Below are 22,527 nucleotides of genomic sequence, written 5' to 3'. Positions count from 1 at the left end.
ACTACATGCCCATCAGATTGGCAAAAATTAAAACTTGAACAAAAACAAATATTGCCAAAGATGTGAAACAATGGGAATTCTCCTACCCTGCTAGGGTGAGCATACCTTGGTTCAAAACTTTGGAAAATAAGATAGTAGGGTGCAATGTCAGTGTGACCTAGCAATTCCTCTCCCAGAGAAGATCTACAGCAACGTGTGTTTATGTGTTTATGTACATGTTCAAAAATTCAATGCAGCATTAATCATCAATAGTCCCAAACTGAAAACTACCCAAATGCCCAATAATAGAACTGAGTTAAAATGTGCTACTTTCATAAAATGTAATGTTATACAGCAATGAAAATTAACTCCAGCATTATTTAACAACACGGACACTTCTCAGAAACATAATGTTGAAAAAGGAAGCAGATATTATGGAATAATGTACGATTACATGAAGCTCAAAAGCAAGTAAAGTAGAATAATTTGTCTAGGGATATTTCCTGTGTAAACTATGAGGGAAAATAAGGAAATGAACCATAAAAGCCAAGACAGTGGATTCCTTTAGTGGAGATGGAGAGGCATGAGGAGGTCTCTGGGGACACTGGCCATGTCCTATTTTTGGGCCTTGGGTGAGTGGTTGCATAAGTGTTTTATATTCAACAATTCATTAATCTGTAAATGTATATATTATATACTTTTCTGTATGTTTATTTTATAACAAAATGTTTATAAAAGTAAAAACCCACAATGATGCAAGGCTTACTCAGTGTTTCGTTTGGCTCTCTGAATCCTGTTTAAAGAACCAATTAGACTAGCTGCTAAATATCACCACCAACATTTACCCCCCCACCACACACACACACACAGTATCCTCAAAGAACCATAGCTAAAATCAGTCAGGCCACAGTGCATCAGATTACTTAAAATCCTACCCGAAGATTCTTGTTACCAACGGCAGCCACATCTACCATACCTGGCGGAATTCTGCTGCAGAATCATTCGAAATACAGAGGGCGCAGCAAAGCATTGGGTAATAGGGTATTTGAATAATGTCTAGAAAGTCAGGAGAGAAAAAATTTTATTTTTTCAATTAAGATTTAAAACATAGATTTGTTATTAGCATTTTAATTCTGACCTCTCCTCTAGGAGAGCCCATTTATTCATCTGTTAATTCTTTCAGTATACCGAAATTGAGCATGAATTCCGTACATGGCATGTGTCAGGTACTATTGGAGCAACACAAGAAAGTCTAAGTTGAGGGGATGGGTAGGGAGGGAATGAAGGGAAAGTTTTGTTTTGTGAATTTGAATGGTAAAATTTTAATTTAACATTTTTCGTTTTAGTCACCATCTCCCATCTTCAATAGGAGAGACTGAAACCAAGTAATTTAAAAAGTTTATTTTTAAAAATTCACGAAAGTAATAATTGTAAAGTAAATTAAACAATTGAACTTTCAAATTCAGGGTTTGGGGTAAATTTGTGGACTCAATTCTTTGAAATAATTCAAGCTTAAAATACACTGAGACTGTGGGGACACCCCTTGTAGGGGAAGGAGAATTAGACCTGGTGGGGGAAGGAGAGAGGTGGATTCATTGTGGTTTGTGCAGTTCTATGCTTCAGAGACTGGCAGGATGCAGGCAGAAAATAATGACGGAGAGGCAGATGTTGACATAGGGGCAGGGAGTGAGAAGTGGGAGGTACAGTTTCAGGTGCTGGAGGGATGAGCAGATGAACTTAACCAACCAGCAGAAAAACCGGTGGAAACTAGCTTGGAGGGAGGACTGGACAGTTTTGGGAGCCACCCGAGTGGAAGTACCTGCTGGAGAAATGGAAGTACAGGAAGCTGCTTAGAGGGGAGGGAAAGTTGAGGGCAGAGCCTTGGATGACTATGGTGTTCAGGGGTGAGCTGGGGGAACAGGCGGTAGCAAGTGGAGAATGTTCTGTGGAGCAATCTGACCTTAAGGGAGGAGAGACGGGGCTGGTCCAAGGTGTACCAGCGTGAAGGGCAGGTGTTCTTAGGATGAGGAACTTTGAATATGTTTATGGACTGAGGGAGTAGCGTCAATGAAAAGTGAGAGATTGCAAATACAGGAGAAAAGGTTTAATGAGTTAAAGATTAATAGAGAGGGGCTCCAAACACAAGGGCAGGGAAAAGAACAGGATCGGCAGCAGGTGTCGGGAGGGAGTTGGACGTTGAGAGGTGAAGGGGCAGGTCTGCCTCTGAGACAGAAAGCAGGGGAGTGAGCAGAGACACAAAGACAATTTTTAAGTGAAGAGAAATACGTTGAAGGAGTTCACGCAGGTGGCCTCAGTTATTATCATGGTGTATGCATAACAGCAACTGCTACCACTTACTGAGTGTTCTCTCTGGGCTAGTCTCAGGGCTAAGCACTTTACACACCTTTCCTATGTCATCTCATTAATATTCCCAAGAATTCTGTGGCGATAGTAACCATTAGGAGTCTCATTTTACAGATAAGGAAACTGAAGCTCAGAGTGGTAAGCAAACCACTAATAAATGTCAATCATGGGATACGAAACTAGATCTGTCCTATTCCAAGGCCTTTGTTTCTAAATATGTCATTAAATTGAGTAGCCACACAAATACAACATTCACACACCAGCTACCTGGCCCTGGTAGAGCCAGGATCCAGGATCCAGGAGACCTGAGCTTGTTCTGTTTGCTTTCATTTCTCAGAATGTATATTCTGGTTCCCAGGTCCACAAAGTCTGATCCATAGGTCTAGGGAAAGGTTTGGAATATGTGTTTTCTTCAAAGTTACCTCTTGATGTAATTCTGATACGATGGTTGATTCAGTGCTTCACACTTTGAGAAACCCAGAGCCAGGGTTATATTATGCTAAGAGTTATACTAAGAGGCTTCTTTGCTAATCAAGTATTTTCTCAGTTGGATCCAGTGTTTGAACTCGAAATGAGTTTTTTCTGGGAGTTTGTTGATATCGAAAGGTTCGTCTTCTTACCTGTACAATGACCTTGGGGTCAAACTGGGGCAGATGATGGACAAAGACTGTAGACCCCGCTGTCCATGGTTCAAGCAGGGACCCTCCGACAGCCAGAATCCAGCCTGTGTCTGACAGGCACCAGAGGACATCAGACGTCTTCAGCTGCAGTAATTTCCTGCTAACTCCAAAATACAGTTAGCCTCAGATACCATTCTGACTACTATACTATCCTTCCCTTCTCTCCACCCGCATTCCTCCAGGATTTTGCTACTCAGTTGTTATCATTAGCACAGATACCAACTATCTACAAAAAGCCTTCTCTGTCCCCCTGGTCTGGTTAATAAGGTACAAAGTATATAGAACATGGTCTGGTTTGAATATTACTAGTTGGGGGATGGAGAGAAGGGAGAAGAGTTTGGTTTAAAATTGATTAAATGGTTAACCCAGCTTCAGCCTCTATGTTTGTTCCAGGTTAGGGCAGTGGCTTGGAGTGGCTTAGTTCCAGGTATTATTTTTTCCTAACATTCATGACTGGGAAACTCTATGCCGAATTTGTCCACAATCAAGGAGAGGAGAGGACCTGTCACGTAAGGTCACATTGCTGGAGCATTTTATCTTTCCCCACCAAACCCTGGAACTACTGATAGAGACACAGGGGCTTGTCATTTGTGTGGTTTGCAGAATGCCTGCCGTTTCCACCCACATCTCCTCCATTCCTCCTGTAAAGGTGCTCAGGCAGGACCCAAATGTGCCTCCTTTGTCATTCAGATGCCTCTGTCAGCCTATACTTCTCACACCCTTAGGGGTCTGAACCAAAGAGAGCAGAAAGCATAAACAGCATGGGGTCAATTCCACCAAGAGCTCCTTTCCCAGCACATACACATACACATATACATACACACTTCACCCCAGATCCGTGGCCCAGCTTCTAAGCTGGTGCCCTCTCTCCTACCATGAAGGGAAGAAGGATCGCAAAGCAAGTCCATGGTTGTGTTTTGCCATCTTGGGGAAGCCTGTGGTCCCACTGGTGAAGAAGATGGCCATTGGGTCCAGGGTCTTTGACTTAATACAGGTGTGAACTGGGGATTCTGATCTGCAAAGGGATTCAACACAAAAGGACAGAAGTCATGTTTCCTGTTTTTCCATCCTCTGGGGAAGCAAAAGAAGCAATATGAGTCTTGGAGTCAGAAAACTGGGGTTTGCGCTCCCAGTATTAGGCACCAAACAAAGTTTATGGGTGACTTGGATAGGTGGACTGACATTTCTTCATTTTAAAAAGTGGGGAAAATATGATGGATTATTTTTAATTTAATAAACATTGAAATAGTATTTCCAATGATTCCAGACAATGCTCTAAATGATTTACAAATAAGAACTCATTCAATCTTCAGAGCAACCCTAAGAGGCAAGTACTGCTTTTATGCCCATTTTGTAGATGAGGGAACTGAGGCTCAGAGAGGTTAGGTAACTTACCTGAAGACATATAGCCAGCAAGTTGCAGAGCCAGGATTCAAACTCAGACAGTGCGATCCATATACTATGCTTTTAGTCACACTGCTAACCTTGTATTTTACACAGACTAGCTTCACGGGAATTTAACCTCATAAACTTGGTGTTGAAGGGTGGGAAAGAGAAAGCTAGGGAGAACGACAGTGTAAGGAATATATACATGTACATCTGCCCTAGCATGAGCTAGAGGTGGAAGGTAGGATCCGTAGCTCCCTCCGTCGGCCTCAGTTCTTGGGGAGCTTCTCCTTGGCCGAGAGTCTCTTTCTTGGGCCTATTACAATTGTAAATGCAAGCTTCCTATAGTACTCAGGCAGAGAGGCTGCAAGCAATCCCAGTGCTGGAGGGAGCCCTGGCTCTTGTGGAGAAATGATACCATACTGAGTCTGGGAAATTTAGGCGAGTTTTAATGAGTATTCTTTGTTTAAGCTATTTTAATCTAATTCTCCGACTTTAGAATCTAGCATAAGATGCGATTTCACTGTAATATTTGCTCTTGGGGGTTGAAGTAAAGAGCTTTAAAAACTGTGGAATTACTTCAAGAAAACAAATCCAGCATGGTTTGTGTGTGATATGAAAAATGCCTGAAGACTTGCAGAAACAGAGTTTTGGAGGTGGAGGGGTCTTTCTTACCTTTAGCACTTCCCTAACTTTTCCTTCAAGGAGTCCCTATAGACACCCACCCCCTAGGACATGGAAAGTGTTTGCTCCCAAAGCTGCCTGTCATTTTTTCCTCAGTACCATGTTTCACCGTAAAAATTCATCTTAACCTTTTGTTCAACTTCTTTAATTGCTAATTATTTACATAAAAATAATATTCAGATTCCCCACCTACAAGGAACATGCAACACAATAACCCTCTGACTTTACACATCTCCTTTGCACAGGGGTGATGATATTTTAGTGAGTTCAATTTCAATAGAAGTTCAATTTCCTCATTTAATACATAAAACAATTGCAGCCAAGAGAGGAGTAGGAACTAGCCCAGAGTTGCACAGCAAATCAGTGACATAGCTGTGAAGAGAAGCTCAGACCTGGTGAGCTTCCTCCCACTGGCTGCTTCTGTACCAGCACTAGGCAGTGAGTGGCTTTCTCCTGCCATTCCTCAGAAAGCACATTCATCAGACCAGAAACTCACCTCATCAGTGATCGGAAGTCCAGCCACCCTTTACGGCTGTGGTCAGACACCAGGAGCTTGGTTTTCAGAGCAGGACACTCAGAAGCCACAGAATCCACCTCTGGGGCAAGGGTATCTGTGGTCACGATGCCCTTGGCTTTAGACACTTGTAGTCGGTAGAGAATGTCCTTGGCCTTCATCTGGGTGGTCCCTGGCATGAAGACGATCCCTAGGGATGAGAAAGAAACTGCCTGTTCTGGTATCTCTTTCACAGCCTCACAACCTTGGCTGTCAGATCTGGTTTATCTGCAAAGAAATTCCCTAACTTCTTGGTATGCAAAGGATGGTACACAGCATCAACACCGCCTAAGACACAGAATCTTACCCCCCACCCCAAACTTACTGAATTAGAATCTGCATTTTAACAAGATCTCCAAGGGATTTCTATGCACATTAAAATTGGAAAAGCCTGCCCTAATAATTTCTACTCTAAATGGATCTAGCCAGTAGACAGGTGAGTCCTTCTCCATACAAATTTACACAGGATCTGGGAAAGATACAAGTAGGACAGTGTCCCTGACTCTGCCTCCCTGCCCCCATTTTTCTCCTCTCACTTCCTTCTCTGTCATTGTGAATCTCTTGTCATCTGTTGTCATCATTCCTTGTGTCATCTTGAATCTCCTCTCTTTCCTTCGTTCGTCATACCCAAAGTTAACTACAATGTCCTTTGAACTTTTCTACTTTCCCTTCCATCTTCCATCACCAACAATTAGCTCAAGTCTTGTGTGCCCCTATTGCATTCTAATTTCTCCACCAGATGCCCTGTCCTGAATCTTCCTACTACCCATCTTCCATTTTATTAGCCTGCTTAGTTCCACAGAGCACTGACTATTTCCCCTCCACATTTCTTCTCCCCACTAAGACCTGGACCCTGTCTCCAGGAAAACACCACACTCCCCATCCTGACTCTGAGGGCACTGCTCACTCTCCATCTTTCTCTCGCACAACTCTATTCTCTATTTCAAGATGACCATTCTTCGTATAGGCTACTCCTGACTCTAAGCATTTCCATGTGCTATGACCATTCTCGGAATTTCCATCCTTTGCTTCTACTCCTCTTTAATTCTTCTTATCCCAGAGGTCTCAAGTCATGTCTTGGGTTTCTCATGGACCATCTCTTCACTATACAGATGGCATGGCTTCTCTATACTCCCTCAGCCACTGCTGTTAATTCTTGATCTTGACGGATTAATCAACTATTTGTGAGAAAACATGAGACAGAGAATATGTGACCAAGAGCACGACATATTGTTGTATGAGCATGCATTATAGAACAACTGAAGTGATTCGAAAAAGAATCCATGAGTCCCATACTGATTATATAGATTAATGCATAGATAAGCAGTTAAAAGGGAAAGGAAAATCTCTATAGAAGAATGCCAACTAATAAATGTAGAAGGAATGATATAAATAGAAAATCCTAATAAAAGACCACCATAAAAATATTCAATTCAGTCAAGAATCATCAGTGGATTCTCAAACCATAAAGGGAAAGACAGTTGGGGAACAGGATATTCACACAGTCCCATAAATATTATACGACAGATTACTTACTAACTACAAAAGGAAAAGGTACCTCTACAAAGGTGGATACTACCTTTCTAAAGTGATAATATCAATGATATTAGGGCAAACCAACCTTATATATCCCCAATGTGAGGCACCAGGGAAGACACAATGTTGCCCTTCTAGTGCCTGGGCTAAAAATGTCTAACCTGAAGATAATCATGAAGAAGGAGTCAGAAATACACATTTTGATGGACCTTCTGCAAAACAACTGGCTTAGATGCTTCAAAATTGTCATCGTCATGTAGACAGTGTAGAACGTAGAGAAACATTCTAGATTAAAGGAGACGGGGGGAGATATAACAACTAAATGCAATGCATTGGATTTTTGATTTAAACCAAATAAATGCTATAAAGGACATTATTGGGAGAATCGAGGAATTTTGACGATGGATGTATATCAGGTAACTCTATTGCATCAGTGTTAAACTTCTTGTGTGATAACTCTACTGTGGTTATGTGAAGGAAATGTCTTGCATCTTAGCAGATGCATGCTGCAGTGTTTATCTGGTGTTTATGGGTGTCACAGTGTCTGCAACTGATTCTTAAATGACTCACTGGGAGAGAGGGCTCGAATATGGCAAAACGTTAACAATTGATGAATCTTATAAAGAAGCAAGAATGTCTGAGACCGTGTAAGAGAAAGTGTGTGTGTGTGTGTGTGTGTGTGTGTGTGTGTGTTTATGAGAGAGAGACAGAGAGAGAATTATGACATTGTGTTTGAGAGGGTGTGAGTATAAGGGAGAGAGTGGATGAGAAGGAGTAAAATAATATTTGAGTGAGTCTGAGAAAAAGAAAGACTTTTAGAATAAAAACTGGGGGGAAGAGAAAACACCTAGTATTTCAGGACACACTGGCTCTAGGTGAGCCCAAAGGTCTGCTTGGGTCACTGACCTGTTCGGATGCAGGCCACGATCACCAGCCACCACTCAGGCACTCGAGGCAGAATCAAGGCTAGATGGTCTCCCTCCTGGAGGCCACAGGTCTGTGTGAAGACGTTGGCTGCACGACGGGTTAAGTCTGTCATCTCTCTGAAACTCCACTTCACTTCATCCCCTTGATTATTCACCCACCACAGGGCTGGGTTTGGACCTCTCTTGCCTTCCTGGTTAGGATCATATGCTACATGTTATTTCCTGATTCAAAGGAAAGGGGTACTAATTTGGCCAATCCACTACCACAGTCACATTCCACTGTGAGTGTAGCTCAAGGTCTTAGATCCCATTTTAAAGCATTTATAGCGCCAAGAGAAGTTGGGGGGAGGTGTGATCCAGCCAACTTCTTCGGGTCTACTGTAACTCCCTCGTCTTAAGTCACATAAAACCATGAAGAGCCTTCATGTTACTTATTGAAGACTTACAATTTTATTCCCCATGTGTCTGTCTTAGTTCCACATGGACAGTAGGTTACTCTCTGTGCCTCAGTTTTCTCACCTATTAAAAGGGTATAATAATACTACCTAGACTGTAGTAAAGTTCAAATTAATTATTTTAAAAGGTCAAGTGTGTATAATAATGCCTGGAATATAGTAGGTGCTCAATAAAATTACTGCTGTTATTGTTATTACAACAAAATAAAAGAGGATAATTTAATTCCTAAATATTTGGGGAAATTATTATTTTTTAAAAATATATTTATTCATTTATTTGGCTGTCCCAGGTCTTTTTTTTTTTTAATAACGACACCTTTTATTAATTAATTAATTAATTTTTGCTGTGTTGGGTCTTGGTTTCTGTGCGAGGGCTTTCTCTAGTTGTGTCGAGCGGGGGCCACCCTTCATCGCTGTGCGCGGGCTTCTCACTATCGTGGCCTCTCTTGTTGCGGAGCACAGGCTTCAGATGCGCAGGCTCAGTAGTTGTGGCTTACGGGCCTAGTTGCTCCGCGGCATGTGGGATCCTCCCAGACCAGGGCCCGAACCCGTGTCCCCTGCATTAGCAGGCGGATTCTCAACCACTGCGCCACCAGGGAAGCCGGGAAATTATTTTTTAAATTTAGGTACCTCAAGAGGTGCAAGAAGTCAGTCTTGGAAGCTCCAGGGCCCTTTTCTCCTCACAAAAACATCAAGTAAACAACAATAGACTAAGATGGCTTTGTAGGAATTTAGAAAAGAGTCACAAACCCACAGCAACCAACAAATGCCCAAACAATAAAAAGTCATAATCAAAATGGTAAGAAATTTTGTGGTGATTTTGCTTATTCTTGCACCACCCACTCTCTGATGTGGTACAGTGTAGTCAGAGGAAGCCACCCAATTCCCAGCCCCTCTCCTGGGATAGATGAAAAAGATTGAAACTTGTGTGCAACGTTCTGGCTAGTCTGGAGGCGGCCTTAGGCACTGGTTTCTGTCTTGACTGACTTGGAGCTCAGATGGGTATGATGGCATATTGGAGGTATCTTAAAACAGTGGCAAATGTCACAGTGTGTGGAAACTGTAGACCTGTGGTTACCTAGGGATTAGAGACTACAGACAAAAAAGAATAGAATATTTAAGTCCCCCAGAAGCCGCAGACTTTTTTTTTTTTTTTTTTTGCGGTGCACGTGCCTCTCACTGTTGTGGCCTCTCCCGTTGTGGAGCACAGGCTCCGGATGCGCAGGCTCAGCGGCCATGGCTCACGGGCCCAGCTGCTCCACGGCATGCGGGATCTTCCTGGACCGGGGCACGAACCCATGTTCCCTGCATCAGCAGGAGGACTCTCAACCACTGTGCCACCAGGGCAGCCCCCTAGGGAGACTTTTAAGAAAATTAAAACTTTAAACAGCAGCCAAAACTAGAAAAAAAAAAAAAAAAAAGCTCATGCACAGGACCAGGAAAGACACATGCCAGAGAAGACCTTAAGTTTTCGTACTGAGCAGATTATTGAAGGTCTTTCCCTGCGTGGAGCCAGGCTGCAAAGACTGAGAGAGGAGGCTACTTTTTTTAAATATGCAATTTTTAACAACAGATCACAAGGTCTACAAAGAAAAAGAGAAGCAGCCTATTCGAAGTAACAACTTGGATCTCCAGGAACTGACCCTAAAGAGACATAGGCTGCAGTTACTAGACAAAGATTTTTTTTTTAAATTTTATTTATTTATTTATTTATTTCTGGCTGTGTTGGGTCTTAGTTTCTGTGCGTGGGCTTTCTGTAGTTGCGGCGAGCAGGGACCACTCTTCATCGCAGTGCACGGGCCTCTCACTGTCGTGGCGTCTCTTGTTGCGGAGTACAAGCTCCAGACGTGCAGGCTCGGTAGTTGTGGCTCACGGGCCTAGTTGCTCCGCGGCATGTGGGATCTTCCCAGACCAGCACTCAAACCCGTGTCCCCTGCATTGGCAGGCAGATTCTCAACCACTGCGCCACCAGGGAAGCCCCCCGACAAAGATTTTTAAATGACTGTCTTAAATACACTGAAAAAGCTAAAGGAAAACACAAAGAACTAAAGCAAATCAGGAAAATAATATATGCACAAAATGAGAATATCAACAAAGAGATACAAATTACAAAAAGATCCAAACAGAAATTCTGAAGCTGAGAAATATAATAACTGAATTGAAAACTTCACAAAGGGACTCAACAGTAGACAGGGTAGGCAGAAGAAAGAATCAATAAACTTGAAGACAAGTCATCTAAAATTATTGAGTCAGAAGAACAAAAAGAAAAATACAAGAAGAAAAATGAACAGAGCCTAAGAAACTTATGGGCCACAATCAAATAGACCAATATACACATTATGGGACTATCAGAAGGAGAAAAAAGAGAGAAAATGGAGCATAGAACTTATCTGAAGTAATAATGGCTAAAAACTTCTCAAATTTGAGGAAAGGCATGGAGAGACAAATACAAGAGGCTCAATGAACTCCAAGTAGGAAAACCCAGACACCCACAGAGAGACATTACAATCAAACTACAGATGACAAAGACAAAGAGAGCATCTTAAAAGCAGCAAGAGAAAAGTGACTCATCAGGTGAAATTCTTAATAAGATTACCAGTGGATTGAAGACCAGAAGGCAGTGAGATTATATATTTAAAGTGATAAAGAAAAAAAAACTGTCAACCAAAAATTCTATATCTAGCAAAATTGTCCGTCAAAAATGAGGGAGAATATGTATGGCTGAGTTGCTTCACTGTGCACATGAAACTGTCACAACATTGTTAGTCAGCTATACTCCAATATAAATTAAATAGTTTTTTAAAAATGAGGGAGAAATTAGGACATTCTCAGATTAAAAAAAAAACAACACTGAGGGAGTTCATTATCCTTAGACTTTCCCTACAAGAAATGCTAAAAGGAGTTAAGTTGAAATGAAAGGACATTAGAGAGTAACTTAAATATAAAAGTATAAAGTTCTTTAATAAAGATAGATATAAAGACAAATATAAAAACAGTATTGTTATAATTTTGGTTCATAACTTCACTTTTTATTCTTTCACTGTATAGAAACCACAAAAGCATAAAAAATAATGATAAATCTATGTTAATGGGTAGACAATATGTAAAGATTGTGAAATCAATAACATAATATAGGAAGGTGCAAGGGAACTGGAAAACAGTAGGGTTTTGTATGTGAATGAAGTTATGTTGTTATTAGTTTCAAATGAAGTGTTATAATTTGGAATGTTATATGTAATCCCCACGGTAATCACAAAGAAATTATCTACAGAATATTCCCAAAAGGAAACGAAAAGAAAATCAAAACATATCACTACAAAAAATCAACTAAATACAGAGGAAGGCAGTAAGGGATGAACTGAGGGACACAAAAGCTGTGACATCAAGGAATCAATTAACAATATGGCAATAGTCAGTCATCCTTATCAGTAATTACTTTAAATGTAAGTGAATGAAATTCCCCAATCAAAAGAACTAGATTGGCAAAATGGATAAAAAACCCAGAATTCAACTATATGCTTTCGACAGAATTGTTACTTCCATGTGATGGAATATGATAAAACCAATCAAGAAAACTTTCAGAATATTTTTGCAGTAGAAATCTTATAATACAATATCAATTTAGAAAAGCAACACCATATTTACATTAAAACCAAATTTATATAATAGTATCCATTCATTCATTCAATATATATTTGCCAAATTCTCATTATTTCTTAGGCACTGTTCTTAGACCAAAAGGATACAATGGTGAACAAGACATACATATACACATGTATGTAAACAGTTTTAAATGTTTATGGACAACTTTCATTTTCTTGTTTAAATCAAGTCTTTTATTTTCCCCAAGTAAAATGATTTTTTAAAGTTTTTTTAATTCCCCAAACAAAGCATGTTCAGAGTAAAAGTTCACGCAAGGCACAATCTTACTAACAGAAAAATTTCTTCTGAACAGAAAAATGTCTTCAAGTTTCTCATCACATTTTCACTCCCTGAAGGTCAACACTGATAATTGTTTGGTGTATAATCTACCAGAAATTATTTCCCACATGTGTGCAAACATAATCCTACCATCTTTGCCTCATATGATTGGAACAAAAGAGTGTGTCTCACCTGAGATAAGACTTATATACATATATACATACATACACACACACAGATATATGTATATACATATAGTCATATCTATGGAAAAATCAGTGCTATGAAAAAAATTATTCTCCAACAGATTAAGGAATGTTAGCAAGTATAAATGACTAGTTGTGCACTGTCTATATAAGGGGAACAGACTATATAATATTTGTGTATGAGTTTACAAAATGATAGAAAGTTTGGCGTATCAAGGTAAAAATAATTTTTGTTTTTATTCAGACAAATGTTTAGACTCCTAACTCTTGCAACTTGAAGAAGATATTGCTTAAGCATTTATGGTTTGGGGTCTCAGAATTAATCTGATAATGTGATATTAAGATTAGCATGTTTTCAAAAGATAAAACACAACCTTTAAACTGGATATGAGATTTAAAGTTTTATGCAGTGAGGTTTGAAGCCAAAGGAAAATTGAGAAATAGATCTAAAAAATAAAACACTAAGTCAGCAATAAAAAGGAATGAAGAAGTAATACACAAGACAGTATGAATGAATCTCAAAAACATGCTGAGTAAAAGAAACCAGACACAAAAGAGTGTATCTTATATTATTCCATTTCTATGAAACCCTAGGAAACCCTAGGAAAGAGAAATATAATGGCTAGTGACAGTAAATTAGTGTCTACCTGGGGCTCAGGGTGGGGATGGGTGGGTATTGACTAGGAAAGGACAAAAGGAAATTTTTGAGGTGATTGAAATGTTCTAAAACTTATTAAACTATCATATAAAGTGTGCGAATTGTATTCTAGGTAAATTGTAGATAAATACAGTTGATTTAAATAAACAAAAACCTACATAGCTACTCCTTGTTAATCTCTAACTAAAATATAAAGAAGGAAAATTGGAAAGGTAGATCAATTACTCATGTGATTGATGAATGAGATGATTCTTTCTGAATGTTAAAACACATAAGAATTTATGTGAATTTCCCTTATTTTTAATTAAAATGAAATACAAGTAGAATTTCTATAGTTTTTGTAAATTAATGATAGAATATGATAGATTTCATAGAATTTAAATCCTAATTGACATAGATAAAACACTTTCCCCAACAATGATATAACTCACATTCTCTTCCATTGCATTTGTAATGTTTACTAACCTCCAGAAGTTTCAAAACTCAGAGTATACTTTTTGACCACAGTGGAATTAAGCTAGAAATCTTTAACAGGAAGACAATGAGAAACCCACCTCAACTATCAGGAAACTAACCGATACATTTCTATGTAATCTATGGGCCAGAGAAGAATCAAAAGGCAAATAAAAAATGTTTAGAACAGAATGGTAATAAAATATGACATATCAAAATTTGTGTAATGTACCTAAGAGGAGTGCTAAGTGGGAAATTTATACTTTTAATGCATATATTGGAAAAGAAGGAAGGCTTAAAAGTAAGGACATAAGCTTCCATTTCAAGAAGCTAAAAAAAGAATAACAAATTAAATCAAGGGAGGATACAAGAAAAGAAATAATAAAGATAACAGTAGGCATCAATCAGATGGAGAGCAAATACACAATAGAGAATATCAGTAAAACCAAAACTGGTTCTGAAAAGATTTATAAAACTGGTAAACTCTTAGGAAGACTTATCAAGAAAAAAAAAGAGAATAACATATTAAAAATATCAAGAAAAAAAAGTGTACATTATTACAAATCTTACAGACATTAAAATAGCAATAATAAAAATATTAATAACTTTATGTCAGAAAATAACTTTATGACATTTTGAATGAAATGAACAAATTGCTAAAAAAATTTAACTTTCCAAAGTTGATGAATAGAAATCTTAATAACCTATCTATTAAAAAAAATTAAATCCTTTACTAAAAGCTTTTCTGCAGTGAAACCCCCAGATTTTATGTCTAAATATTTCGATATGCATGCTAGTGTGCTGAGTTTGACCTGAAAAACTGCTGGTTTTTATTTTTTTAGGAAAACAGTGATAATTATACTTTAATTATATCTCAATAAAACAATAACAAAAAAATAGTGATAACTTTTAAATTCTTTATTAAAGCTCTTAGAAGAGCACCTGGTACATAGTAAATGTTCGTTAAATATGTACTGAATGAATAAATAAAAAACAACAACTCTGGAATATAAATAAGGAATTTCAGGGTTAAATTAAATCTAAAGATGACCCCAATCACGGTGGGCCAACCCCAGCTCCAGGTGCCCCAACCCCATGGCCGGCTATCCCAGGATCCAGCTTCACCCATCAGAGGGCCAAGATCAGCCCTGGAACATCCCAGGCCACATGGCCAGCCACATCAGGGACCATCCCTGGCTACAGGCTGGCAACCACTACGTGAGACAGGAAATGTCAGCCAACCAGTCTGGGGGCCAGCCTTGACTACCAGTGCACCCACGGTAGTTGGCCATGCCACAACAGAAGGGCCCACATAGCCCACAGAGGGGGGGACCCTAGAGCATATAACCCTAGAGCATATAACACTGGTGACCAGAGGGGAGTGTGCTGCTGGGCCCATAGGACATCTCCTACATTAGGCCACTTCTCCAAGATCAGGAACCACTTATGTAAGAATGTTAAAAGGCAAAGAAATAAAATCATCTATACCCACAATAAGTAGTTAATGGATATGCAAAAGAAAAATATGTAAAATATGTCATCAAAAACAACAAACATGGGGAGGAACAGTAAAAATGTAGGGTGGTTAGAATGCATTTGACCTTAGGAGATCATCAACTTAAAAAAAAAAACTATATATATATATATATATATATATATATATATATATATATGTCATGACAACCACATACCAAAACCCTATAATAGGTACACACACAGAAGAGTGAAAGAAATTCAAGCATAATACTAAACATGGTCATCAAATCACAAGGGACGAGAGGAAAAAAAGAAGAAAAGAACAAAACAGGAACTACCAAAACAACCAGAAAACAGCAAAATGGCAATAAGTACATACCTAGCAATAATTACTTAAATATAAATGGATTAATATTCCAATCAAAAGACATAGAGTAGCTGAATTGATAAAAAAAAAAAGACCCATTATATCCTGTGAAGTGGCTCACTTCGGATCTAAAGTCATACACAGACTGAAAAAGTGAGGGGATGGAAAAAGTATTCCATATAAATGGAAGTGAAAAAAAAAAAAAGAAGCTGGTGTGCCAATACACATATCAGACAAAATAGACTTTAAAACAAAGAGCGGGGCTTCCCTGGTGGCACAGTGGTTAAGAATCCACCTGCCAATGCAGGGGACATGGGTTCAAGCCCTGGTCCTAGAAGATCCCGCACGCTGCAGAGCAACTAAGCCTGGGCACCACAACTACTGAGCCTGCACTCTGCAGCCCACAAGCCACACCTACTGAAGTCTGTGCTCTTAGAGCCCATGCTCCACAACAAGAGAGGACACTGCAATGAGAAGCTCGCATACCACAACGAAGAGTAACCCCCATTCGCCACAACTAGGGAAAGCCTGCGCGCAGCAAAAAAGACCGAACACAGCCAAAAATAAATAAATAAAATAAATTAAAAAAAATAGAAATAAAATAATAAAACAAAGAGCATAACGGGAGACAAAGAAGGACATTTCATAATAATAAAGGAATCAATCCAACAAGATATAACAATTGTAAATATATAGGCAGCCAACATAAGAGCACCTAATGCATAAAGCAAATACAGTTGACCCTTGAACAACACAGGTTTGAACTGTGTGGGTTCTGTTGCATTTCTATACACAAACAATTAACTATCACAAAGAAAAATTAAGAAAACAATCCCATTTACAATTGCATCAAAAAGAATAAAAGACCTAGGAATAATTCTAACCGAAGAGGTAAAAAACTTGTATCCTGAAAACACATGTAAGGTACTCATTAAATCCTAACTGAATGAATGAATGCAGTATCAAAGAGACAGAATGAATGATTTTGGACATGAACGTGACCTCTCATGAATAGATTTGGGAGGCTGCTCCATGAATCAGTTGGAGTGTAGTATCCTTGGAGCCTAGAGTAATATAGGGTTTAATTCCCAAGGATAGTCAGGGGTTGTAAATTGGTGGCCTGAATGAGTGACTATATTCCACCCCTGGACGTATGTTGCCTGGATTATGCTAAAAAAAAAAGTTACATTAAAATGTTGGATTTCTAACTTAACATTTTTAAAAAGTAAAATGTGTTGAAAATTGAGTCAAAATCAATTCTGTTTGTCATGGTTTGGGTTGTGTTGTTGATTAGGCTACGGATCAGTTTCTGAATGATGTTTGTTAAGTTGTAAGGGGAGGCCCAGAAAGCCAGAGTGGACTATGGTGGCATGCCCTCTAGAAGGTCTTCCATGGGAGCAACATCAATCCATACAGTGCTCATACGGCAAGTTTCAAAATTAATGTATCCCACAAAGGTGTACTGAGGGATTGCTAGGTGTCAGACACCATACGTCACTAGAGAGACACGGATCACGATCAAGGCAATTGGAAAAGTAGAAACAGACAGATCAGAACTGTTGTGAGAATGAATGTAAATGGGGTGGAGATGCTGGGGATAGGAGAAGTTTGGAGATATGGAGGAACTGACAATGACCCAACAAAGATGCGGCATTCCCTGAGCAAATATTTACATGGTGATAATCTCCAGGGGCTGATGTGTGAACTAATAAGGACTTTATGAAGACAAATACAGAAAAAAAATGATGGCCTCTCCAGCCATTTCTCATGATTCAAAAGGTCTAACCAGAGTTTTGGTCTGGGCAGTGATGAAAGTCAGTTTGTAGTCTGAAGGCAGAGATGTTTGGACGTCATCAGATTGTGAGACCAGGTTAAACAGTGGATTATAGAATCAGACAGCCTGGACCCAAATCCTGCTCCTTCACTTAATAGGTTTGTGAGTTCTGCAGGTTATTTGACCCCTTGGAACCTCAGTTTCCTCAGCTGGAAAATGGGGATAATTAAAGTGTCCATCTAATCAGAATATTAAGTGCAAAGTGCTTGACATGGCACATAAAAAAAAAGGCTCTCCATAACTGAGGGCTCTATTTTCCCTGGAGTTATTATGGAAATTCAGAAAAAGGAAAAAGATGGAGGTAGGAAAAAAGTCCCTATGAAAGGCATGTAAGCTTTGAATACTAACATATGAATGTATGTTCATGGGAAATTAAAAATACATCAACTCTCTGACTCCATCTCAGGTGAATTCTTTCTTCTGTACAAAGACAGTGTTCAGTGGGTTTTCACAATGTGGACATTACCAGCTGGGACTTAGTAGCTGGAACACCACCCACTGTCTATCCCAATTCCTAGTGTCACCACTGCTCCCCTCTTGGTCTGTCTCTTGGTAAAAGACAAACCAAGAACGTGCGTTTTTCTGCAGATACCACAGGGACAGGATTCTCTGGACACACCGTAAAGCCACACGCTCAAGTAGGTAGTTGATAGGGAAGACTCCAGATGTACTTGCCATCCTCATAGGAAGATAGATGACATGATTTTGTTACATGGTCAGATGTTCATGTGCACAGTCAGGTTGCCTGTACCCTCCCTCTCGGTGTAGGCTGAAGTCAAGCCCAAGTGTGATGAGATGAATTCTAGTTAGACTCACAGTTCCAGTAGTTGAAGGTGAGAATCCAGACCAACAACAACTTGCTGACCTGTGATTAGAACTTGACACTTGGTCACAGTTACCTGACTGTGTACCAGATACTTTCACCTGCTGTCTTGTTTCTTAAATGAGATTATCCCCATTTCACGGATAAAACCACTGGGGCTCAGAAAATTGAGGAAGTGTCCAGGCTGAGAATTGTAGCCCAAAACATAAGCTTTTCATGATACTTGTAAGCTTAGCCAGAAGCCATTCTTAGTTCTGTGCCCCTCAACCTACTAGGAGCAAGAGGTTAATCCTGTTCTCAACCCCAGCTTGGGTGCCTCCTTACCTTCTCCATTTGAGTCCAGTAGTCCAGTACATCACTTGCAAAGTTAAATTCCTCAGGTGTATCACAGTCATTCCATCTTGGGGCTCCAGCTCCCGACAAAGACTGGCAGCGCAGGTACTGAGGGGCAGGGTAGAAGCCACAGCGGGATCTGTGGATGTCCCAGAGGACCCGGAACTTCATCAGCCATCGCATGGTGGAGCAGTCCTCAGGAAGCAGGCACGGAATTCTCAGGCCACCACCTGCCTTGAGAAGAGACGGCTAATACGTCGGTCATTAGAGCAGGAACTTCTTCCACAAAATGAAGGCACATTCCTGGTTAACTGCTAGAGTGATAACTTTGTTTCAGCTCACTGGAATTTGGAAGGCACAACTTACTGATTTAGGTGGGGATTTCTCTTCCCAGATGAGGCCAAAAATGATGGGGAGGGGCTATAGCTACCAGGTAAGGTTGGCACATATTTCTGAGGGTCTCCTTCTCTTTTTGGACCGCCTGGGATGGCAGCCATGTGGTCATCCCCTTTCTGGTAGAAACTCATCATTTTGAAAGTCCTGTACCTCATGTTATCCTTGCTCTGGAGACCTCTCTTCCCACCGAGCCCAAATGTATGGTTCTCATGGAAACGAACGTATTTTTAGATGATTCCACCCCCTGTTCAAAGTTGACTGGTCCAGAGCTGAGCAGTCATTTCCTATGATTTTTTAATCCAAACTGGGCTAATCATAATCCCTCTCCAAAATCTGTGTGTGTGCTTGTTACCAAAGGGTATATAAGGCAGTCTCGCCTGGTGGAAGCCACGAAATGCACACTTTGGACACTGTCGGTGGCTATAATTCCTGTCATGTGGAGATAACTGCTCTGCATGAGTGAAGAAAACATGGAAGATTTCAGAGACATGGAAATAAGGGGCAGAGAGTATCTCAGAGGCATGCAAGTCTCTGGTTCAGAACTATTGTTCCTGAGGCCCGTCTGCATCTCTACCCCTGTCTAGGTAATATCCTGTCCTGAATTCTATGAGCCAACAGTTTTCCCTGCCTGAGATTGGGTTTCTGTCACTTGAGACTCTAAGAATATTGACAAATATGCACCAGCACACTCAGGACAGAGGAGGCTAATATCACAGCACCTTCCTTACTGGACTGGGATCTGGCCTCGGGGTTTTCCCCAGGACAGCATCCAGGTAGCTATTACCAATCCATCACTTGACCTGTGAAATAGAGTTTCTTTGCCACTCCAGATCCCAACAAATGCTTCTAACATGGGAGCAGAACACTCATTTATTAGGATGCTTCTTGAAGTTTGATTGTGAAAATTGGCTTAAGCTAGAACTTTTGTTCTGTGAGAAGAAAGCCACTTCACAGATAGCTCTGAGGTTCAAGCACTTCATCACTGCCAACAATTAAGCCTCCTCCCCGTTTCAGCAATAAGATAATACTGTTTGACAACAGACCCATAAAAGAGATCAATAAAACTTGACTCAATTTATTTTCAGCCTGTTTAGACGCAATAACCAAACCACAATTAATTCTGATGCTGCCCTCAGAACCCTGCTACTGTCTGCAGAAAAGAGGACAGATAATGGGAAAGCTTCATCCCTTAGAGTTTCCTTGTCTGTGTGGATCCTTAGACCACATGAACTGAAGTATGTCCCCTTCCTTTTTAGTGCCTGTCAATAAACAGTACTGTCTTTTGTTCAGAGCACTTAAGGGAAGAAAGACCCTAAGATAACCAGCTGGCTCAGACGTTTGACCCTCATCCTTTGGAGGAAAAAATTTGAATTGCCAATATTTAAAATTTGGGAGATTTCATTTAAAATGTGAATTGAAGATTTCTCTTGAAAACTCAGAAGGCCTGGCAACGCGGGGCCTTTATTTCAACCTGGCACCAACTGGTTGGAGCTGAAAATTAAATGGAATGTTGTCCAATTCAACAGGGTTTCCACTACTCCCTATGTTGTTACAGCTACTTGCTACTGCCCTTACGGTACCTATCCAGCTCTTGTCGACATTTGAGCTTAAAACCCCCATTCCAGGCCAACATCCCAAGAGGGACAGGGATTTCCCCAAGGTTTCAAGGCAAGTTTAGTAGCAGAGCTAGTTTTAAACCTGCTTTTCCTGCTATTTTTTCCAACACATACCTCTCTACACAGGCATGAGCTCACTGAGAGCAAGAAACCAGACTCAGTTGCTATTTTTATACACAGGTGTTTACATCACTGCAGGATCCTCCTTAAAATACTCAAGGACAGTGCAAACAACCCCTTAATAAGTGGCTAAAAACCAAAACACCACCAAGAGAAATAATGAGGAAATTAATTAATCCTTTATTATGGGCTGAATTGTGTCCCCTCAAAATTCATATGTTGAAGTCCTAACCCTCAATACCTCAGAATGTGACTGTATTTGGACATAGAATCTTTAAAGAGGTAATGAAGTTAAAACGAGGTCATTATATGGACTGTAATCTCATATGACTGGTGCACAGTGCCTTGAAGAGTTTTTGCAACAGAACTTTGATTTCACAAGCATTTGGACTGAAAAGCTGTTTATTTTATGAGGCACCATCCTTAGTGTGTTACAGGGGATCCTAGAGTTACAGAGCCAGGTTGGGCTCCACTGGGTACCAGCTGAGTGATCTTGACCACCATTCATGTCTCCAAACTTGAGGGCATCATAGTAACACCCACTATCTGGCTTCCACAAGGATTAGCAAGATAGTCAATATAAATCACTTTGCCAGCACTGAGTCTGATACAGAATAAGGGCTCAGTAAATGTTGAGGTGCCTTCTAACTCCCAGCAAATTCTGAGGCCAGCCCCTTCCATGTTAAATATTAAAAAGATCTATATTTTTTTCTTTTTTCTTTTTTTTGCGGTACATGGGCCTCTCACTGCTGTGGCCTCTCCCGTTGCAGAGCACAGGCTGCGGACGCGCAGGCTCAGAGGCCATGGCTCACGGGCCTAGCCGCTCCGCGGCATGTGGGATCTTCCCGGACCAGGGCATGAACCCACGTCCCCTGCATCGGCAGGCAGCCTCTCAACCACTGTGCCACCAGGGAAGCCCTAAAAAGATATTTTTTAATAAAAGGCATTCACCTTATATACTGTGAACAAACTTCTGCATAATGGAGTTTTCTTTCCAGTGTCTAACTTCTGGGTCTTTTTTACCCCTCTCGGTACCCTCCTCCCACAGCCCACCACATTCAGAGCTGTCTAACATTAAATCAGTCACCCACGTGCCGGCCACGGTGCTAGGCATATCACATGTATATTCCCATTGAGCCCTCTGTCTCGATATCGCCATCCTCATTTTGCAGTAAAGGAAAAGAAGTGTCAGAGAAGTTACAAGATATGCTCAAGGGCTGTAAGTGGCACTGCCAGAATTTGAAATTGGGTCTTCAGATTTTAAGTTCAGTATATACTTTACTGCCCTGTGGCAGATAAACACACACATATAAACACCCCCCCACCAAAGAAGCTGTCATTCACCTCCATCTTACCTGGTACTGTCTAGGAAACACTGGGGTTAGGTCTTGGATGGGGACTTTGCGGTTTCAGTTCTCTCTGATCAGAAGTTCAGTTCTCTCTGTGCACACAACAGAACCTGGTTCCTGGCCACAGCTGGGGTGGAGAACTTGGCAGGAATTGAATGATTCAGAAGGGGGAGGAGATGCTCACGTATAACAGGTCAGAAAGCAATCACAAGCCCTCATGGAGAGAAAATCGGTTAGAAAAACTATATAACGTAATCTCCAGTTATGGTAGGGAGGCCTTGCAGTGTGAATGAACAGATACAGCCAAATGGAGCACTTTCACAAGTTCTCTGTAGCTAACCTGCTCCCCTCTCCCAGTCCCAGGTCTCCAATGTTCTCGTTTCAATGACAGTCAGGTGGCAGCATTGCCTAG

At 40.5% G+C, this 22,527-nt stretch overlaps 1 protein-coding gene across 1 annotated transcript in view; it reads right to left on the bottom strand.

Annotated features, from left to right (window-relative positions):
- Positions 1–22,147, bottom strand: part of LOC132504839 (acyl-coenzyme A synthetase ACSM1, mitochondrial-like) — a 47,203-nt gene extending 25,056 nt beyond the window's left edge. The window contains exons 1-7 of the mRNA XM_060122524.1: positions 22,122–22,147; positions 18,626–18,868; positions 8,089–8,299; positions 5,590–5,797; positions 3,898–4,038; positions 2,964–3,120; positions 956–1,035 (exon numbers count right to left, since the gene is read on the bottom strand). Coding sequence (XP_059978507.1) covers positions 956–1,035; positions 2,964–3,120; positions 3,898–4,038; positions 5,590–5,797; positions 8,089–8,299; positions 18,626–18,817 — 989 coding nt within the window. The 5' untranslated portion in view covers positions 18,818–18,868; positions 22,122–22,147. The remainder of the gene's footprint in view (positions 1–955; positions 1,036–2,963; positions 3,121–3,897; positions 4,039–5,589; positions 5,798–8,088; positions 8,300–18,625; positions 18,869–22,121) is intronic.
- Between the last annotated feature and the right edge of the window lie 380 nt (positions 22,148–22,527).

The sequence above is a fragment of the Lagenorhynchus albirostris genome, chromosome 15 (genome assembly GCF_949774975.1).
Source record: "Lagenorhynchus albirostris chromosome 15, mLagAlb1.1, whole genome shotgun sequence".
Classification (NCBI taxonomy): Eukaryota; Metazoa; Chordata; class Mammalia; order Artiodactyla; family Delphinidae; genus Lagenorhynchus; species Lagenorhynchus albirostris.
Note: the sequence above shows the minus strand (reverse complement) of the source record. Positions and strands in the feature narration are given on the sequence as shown.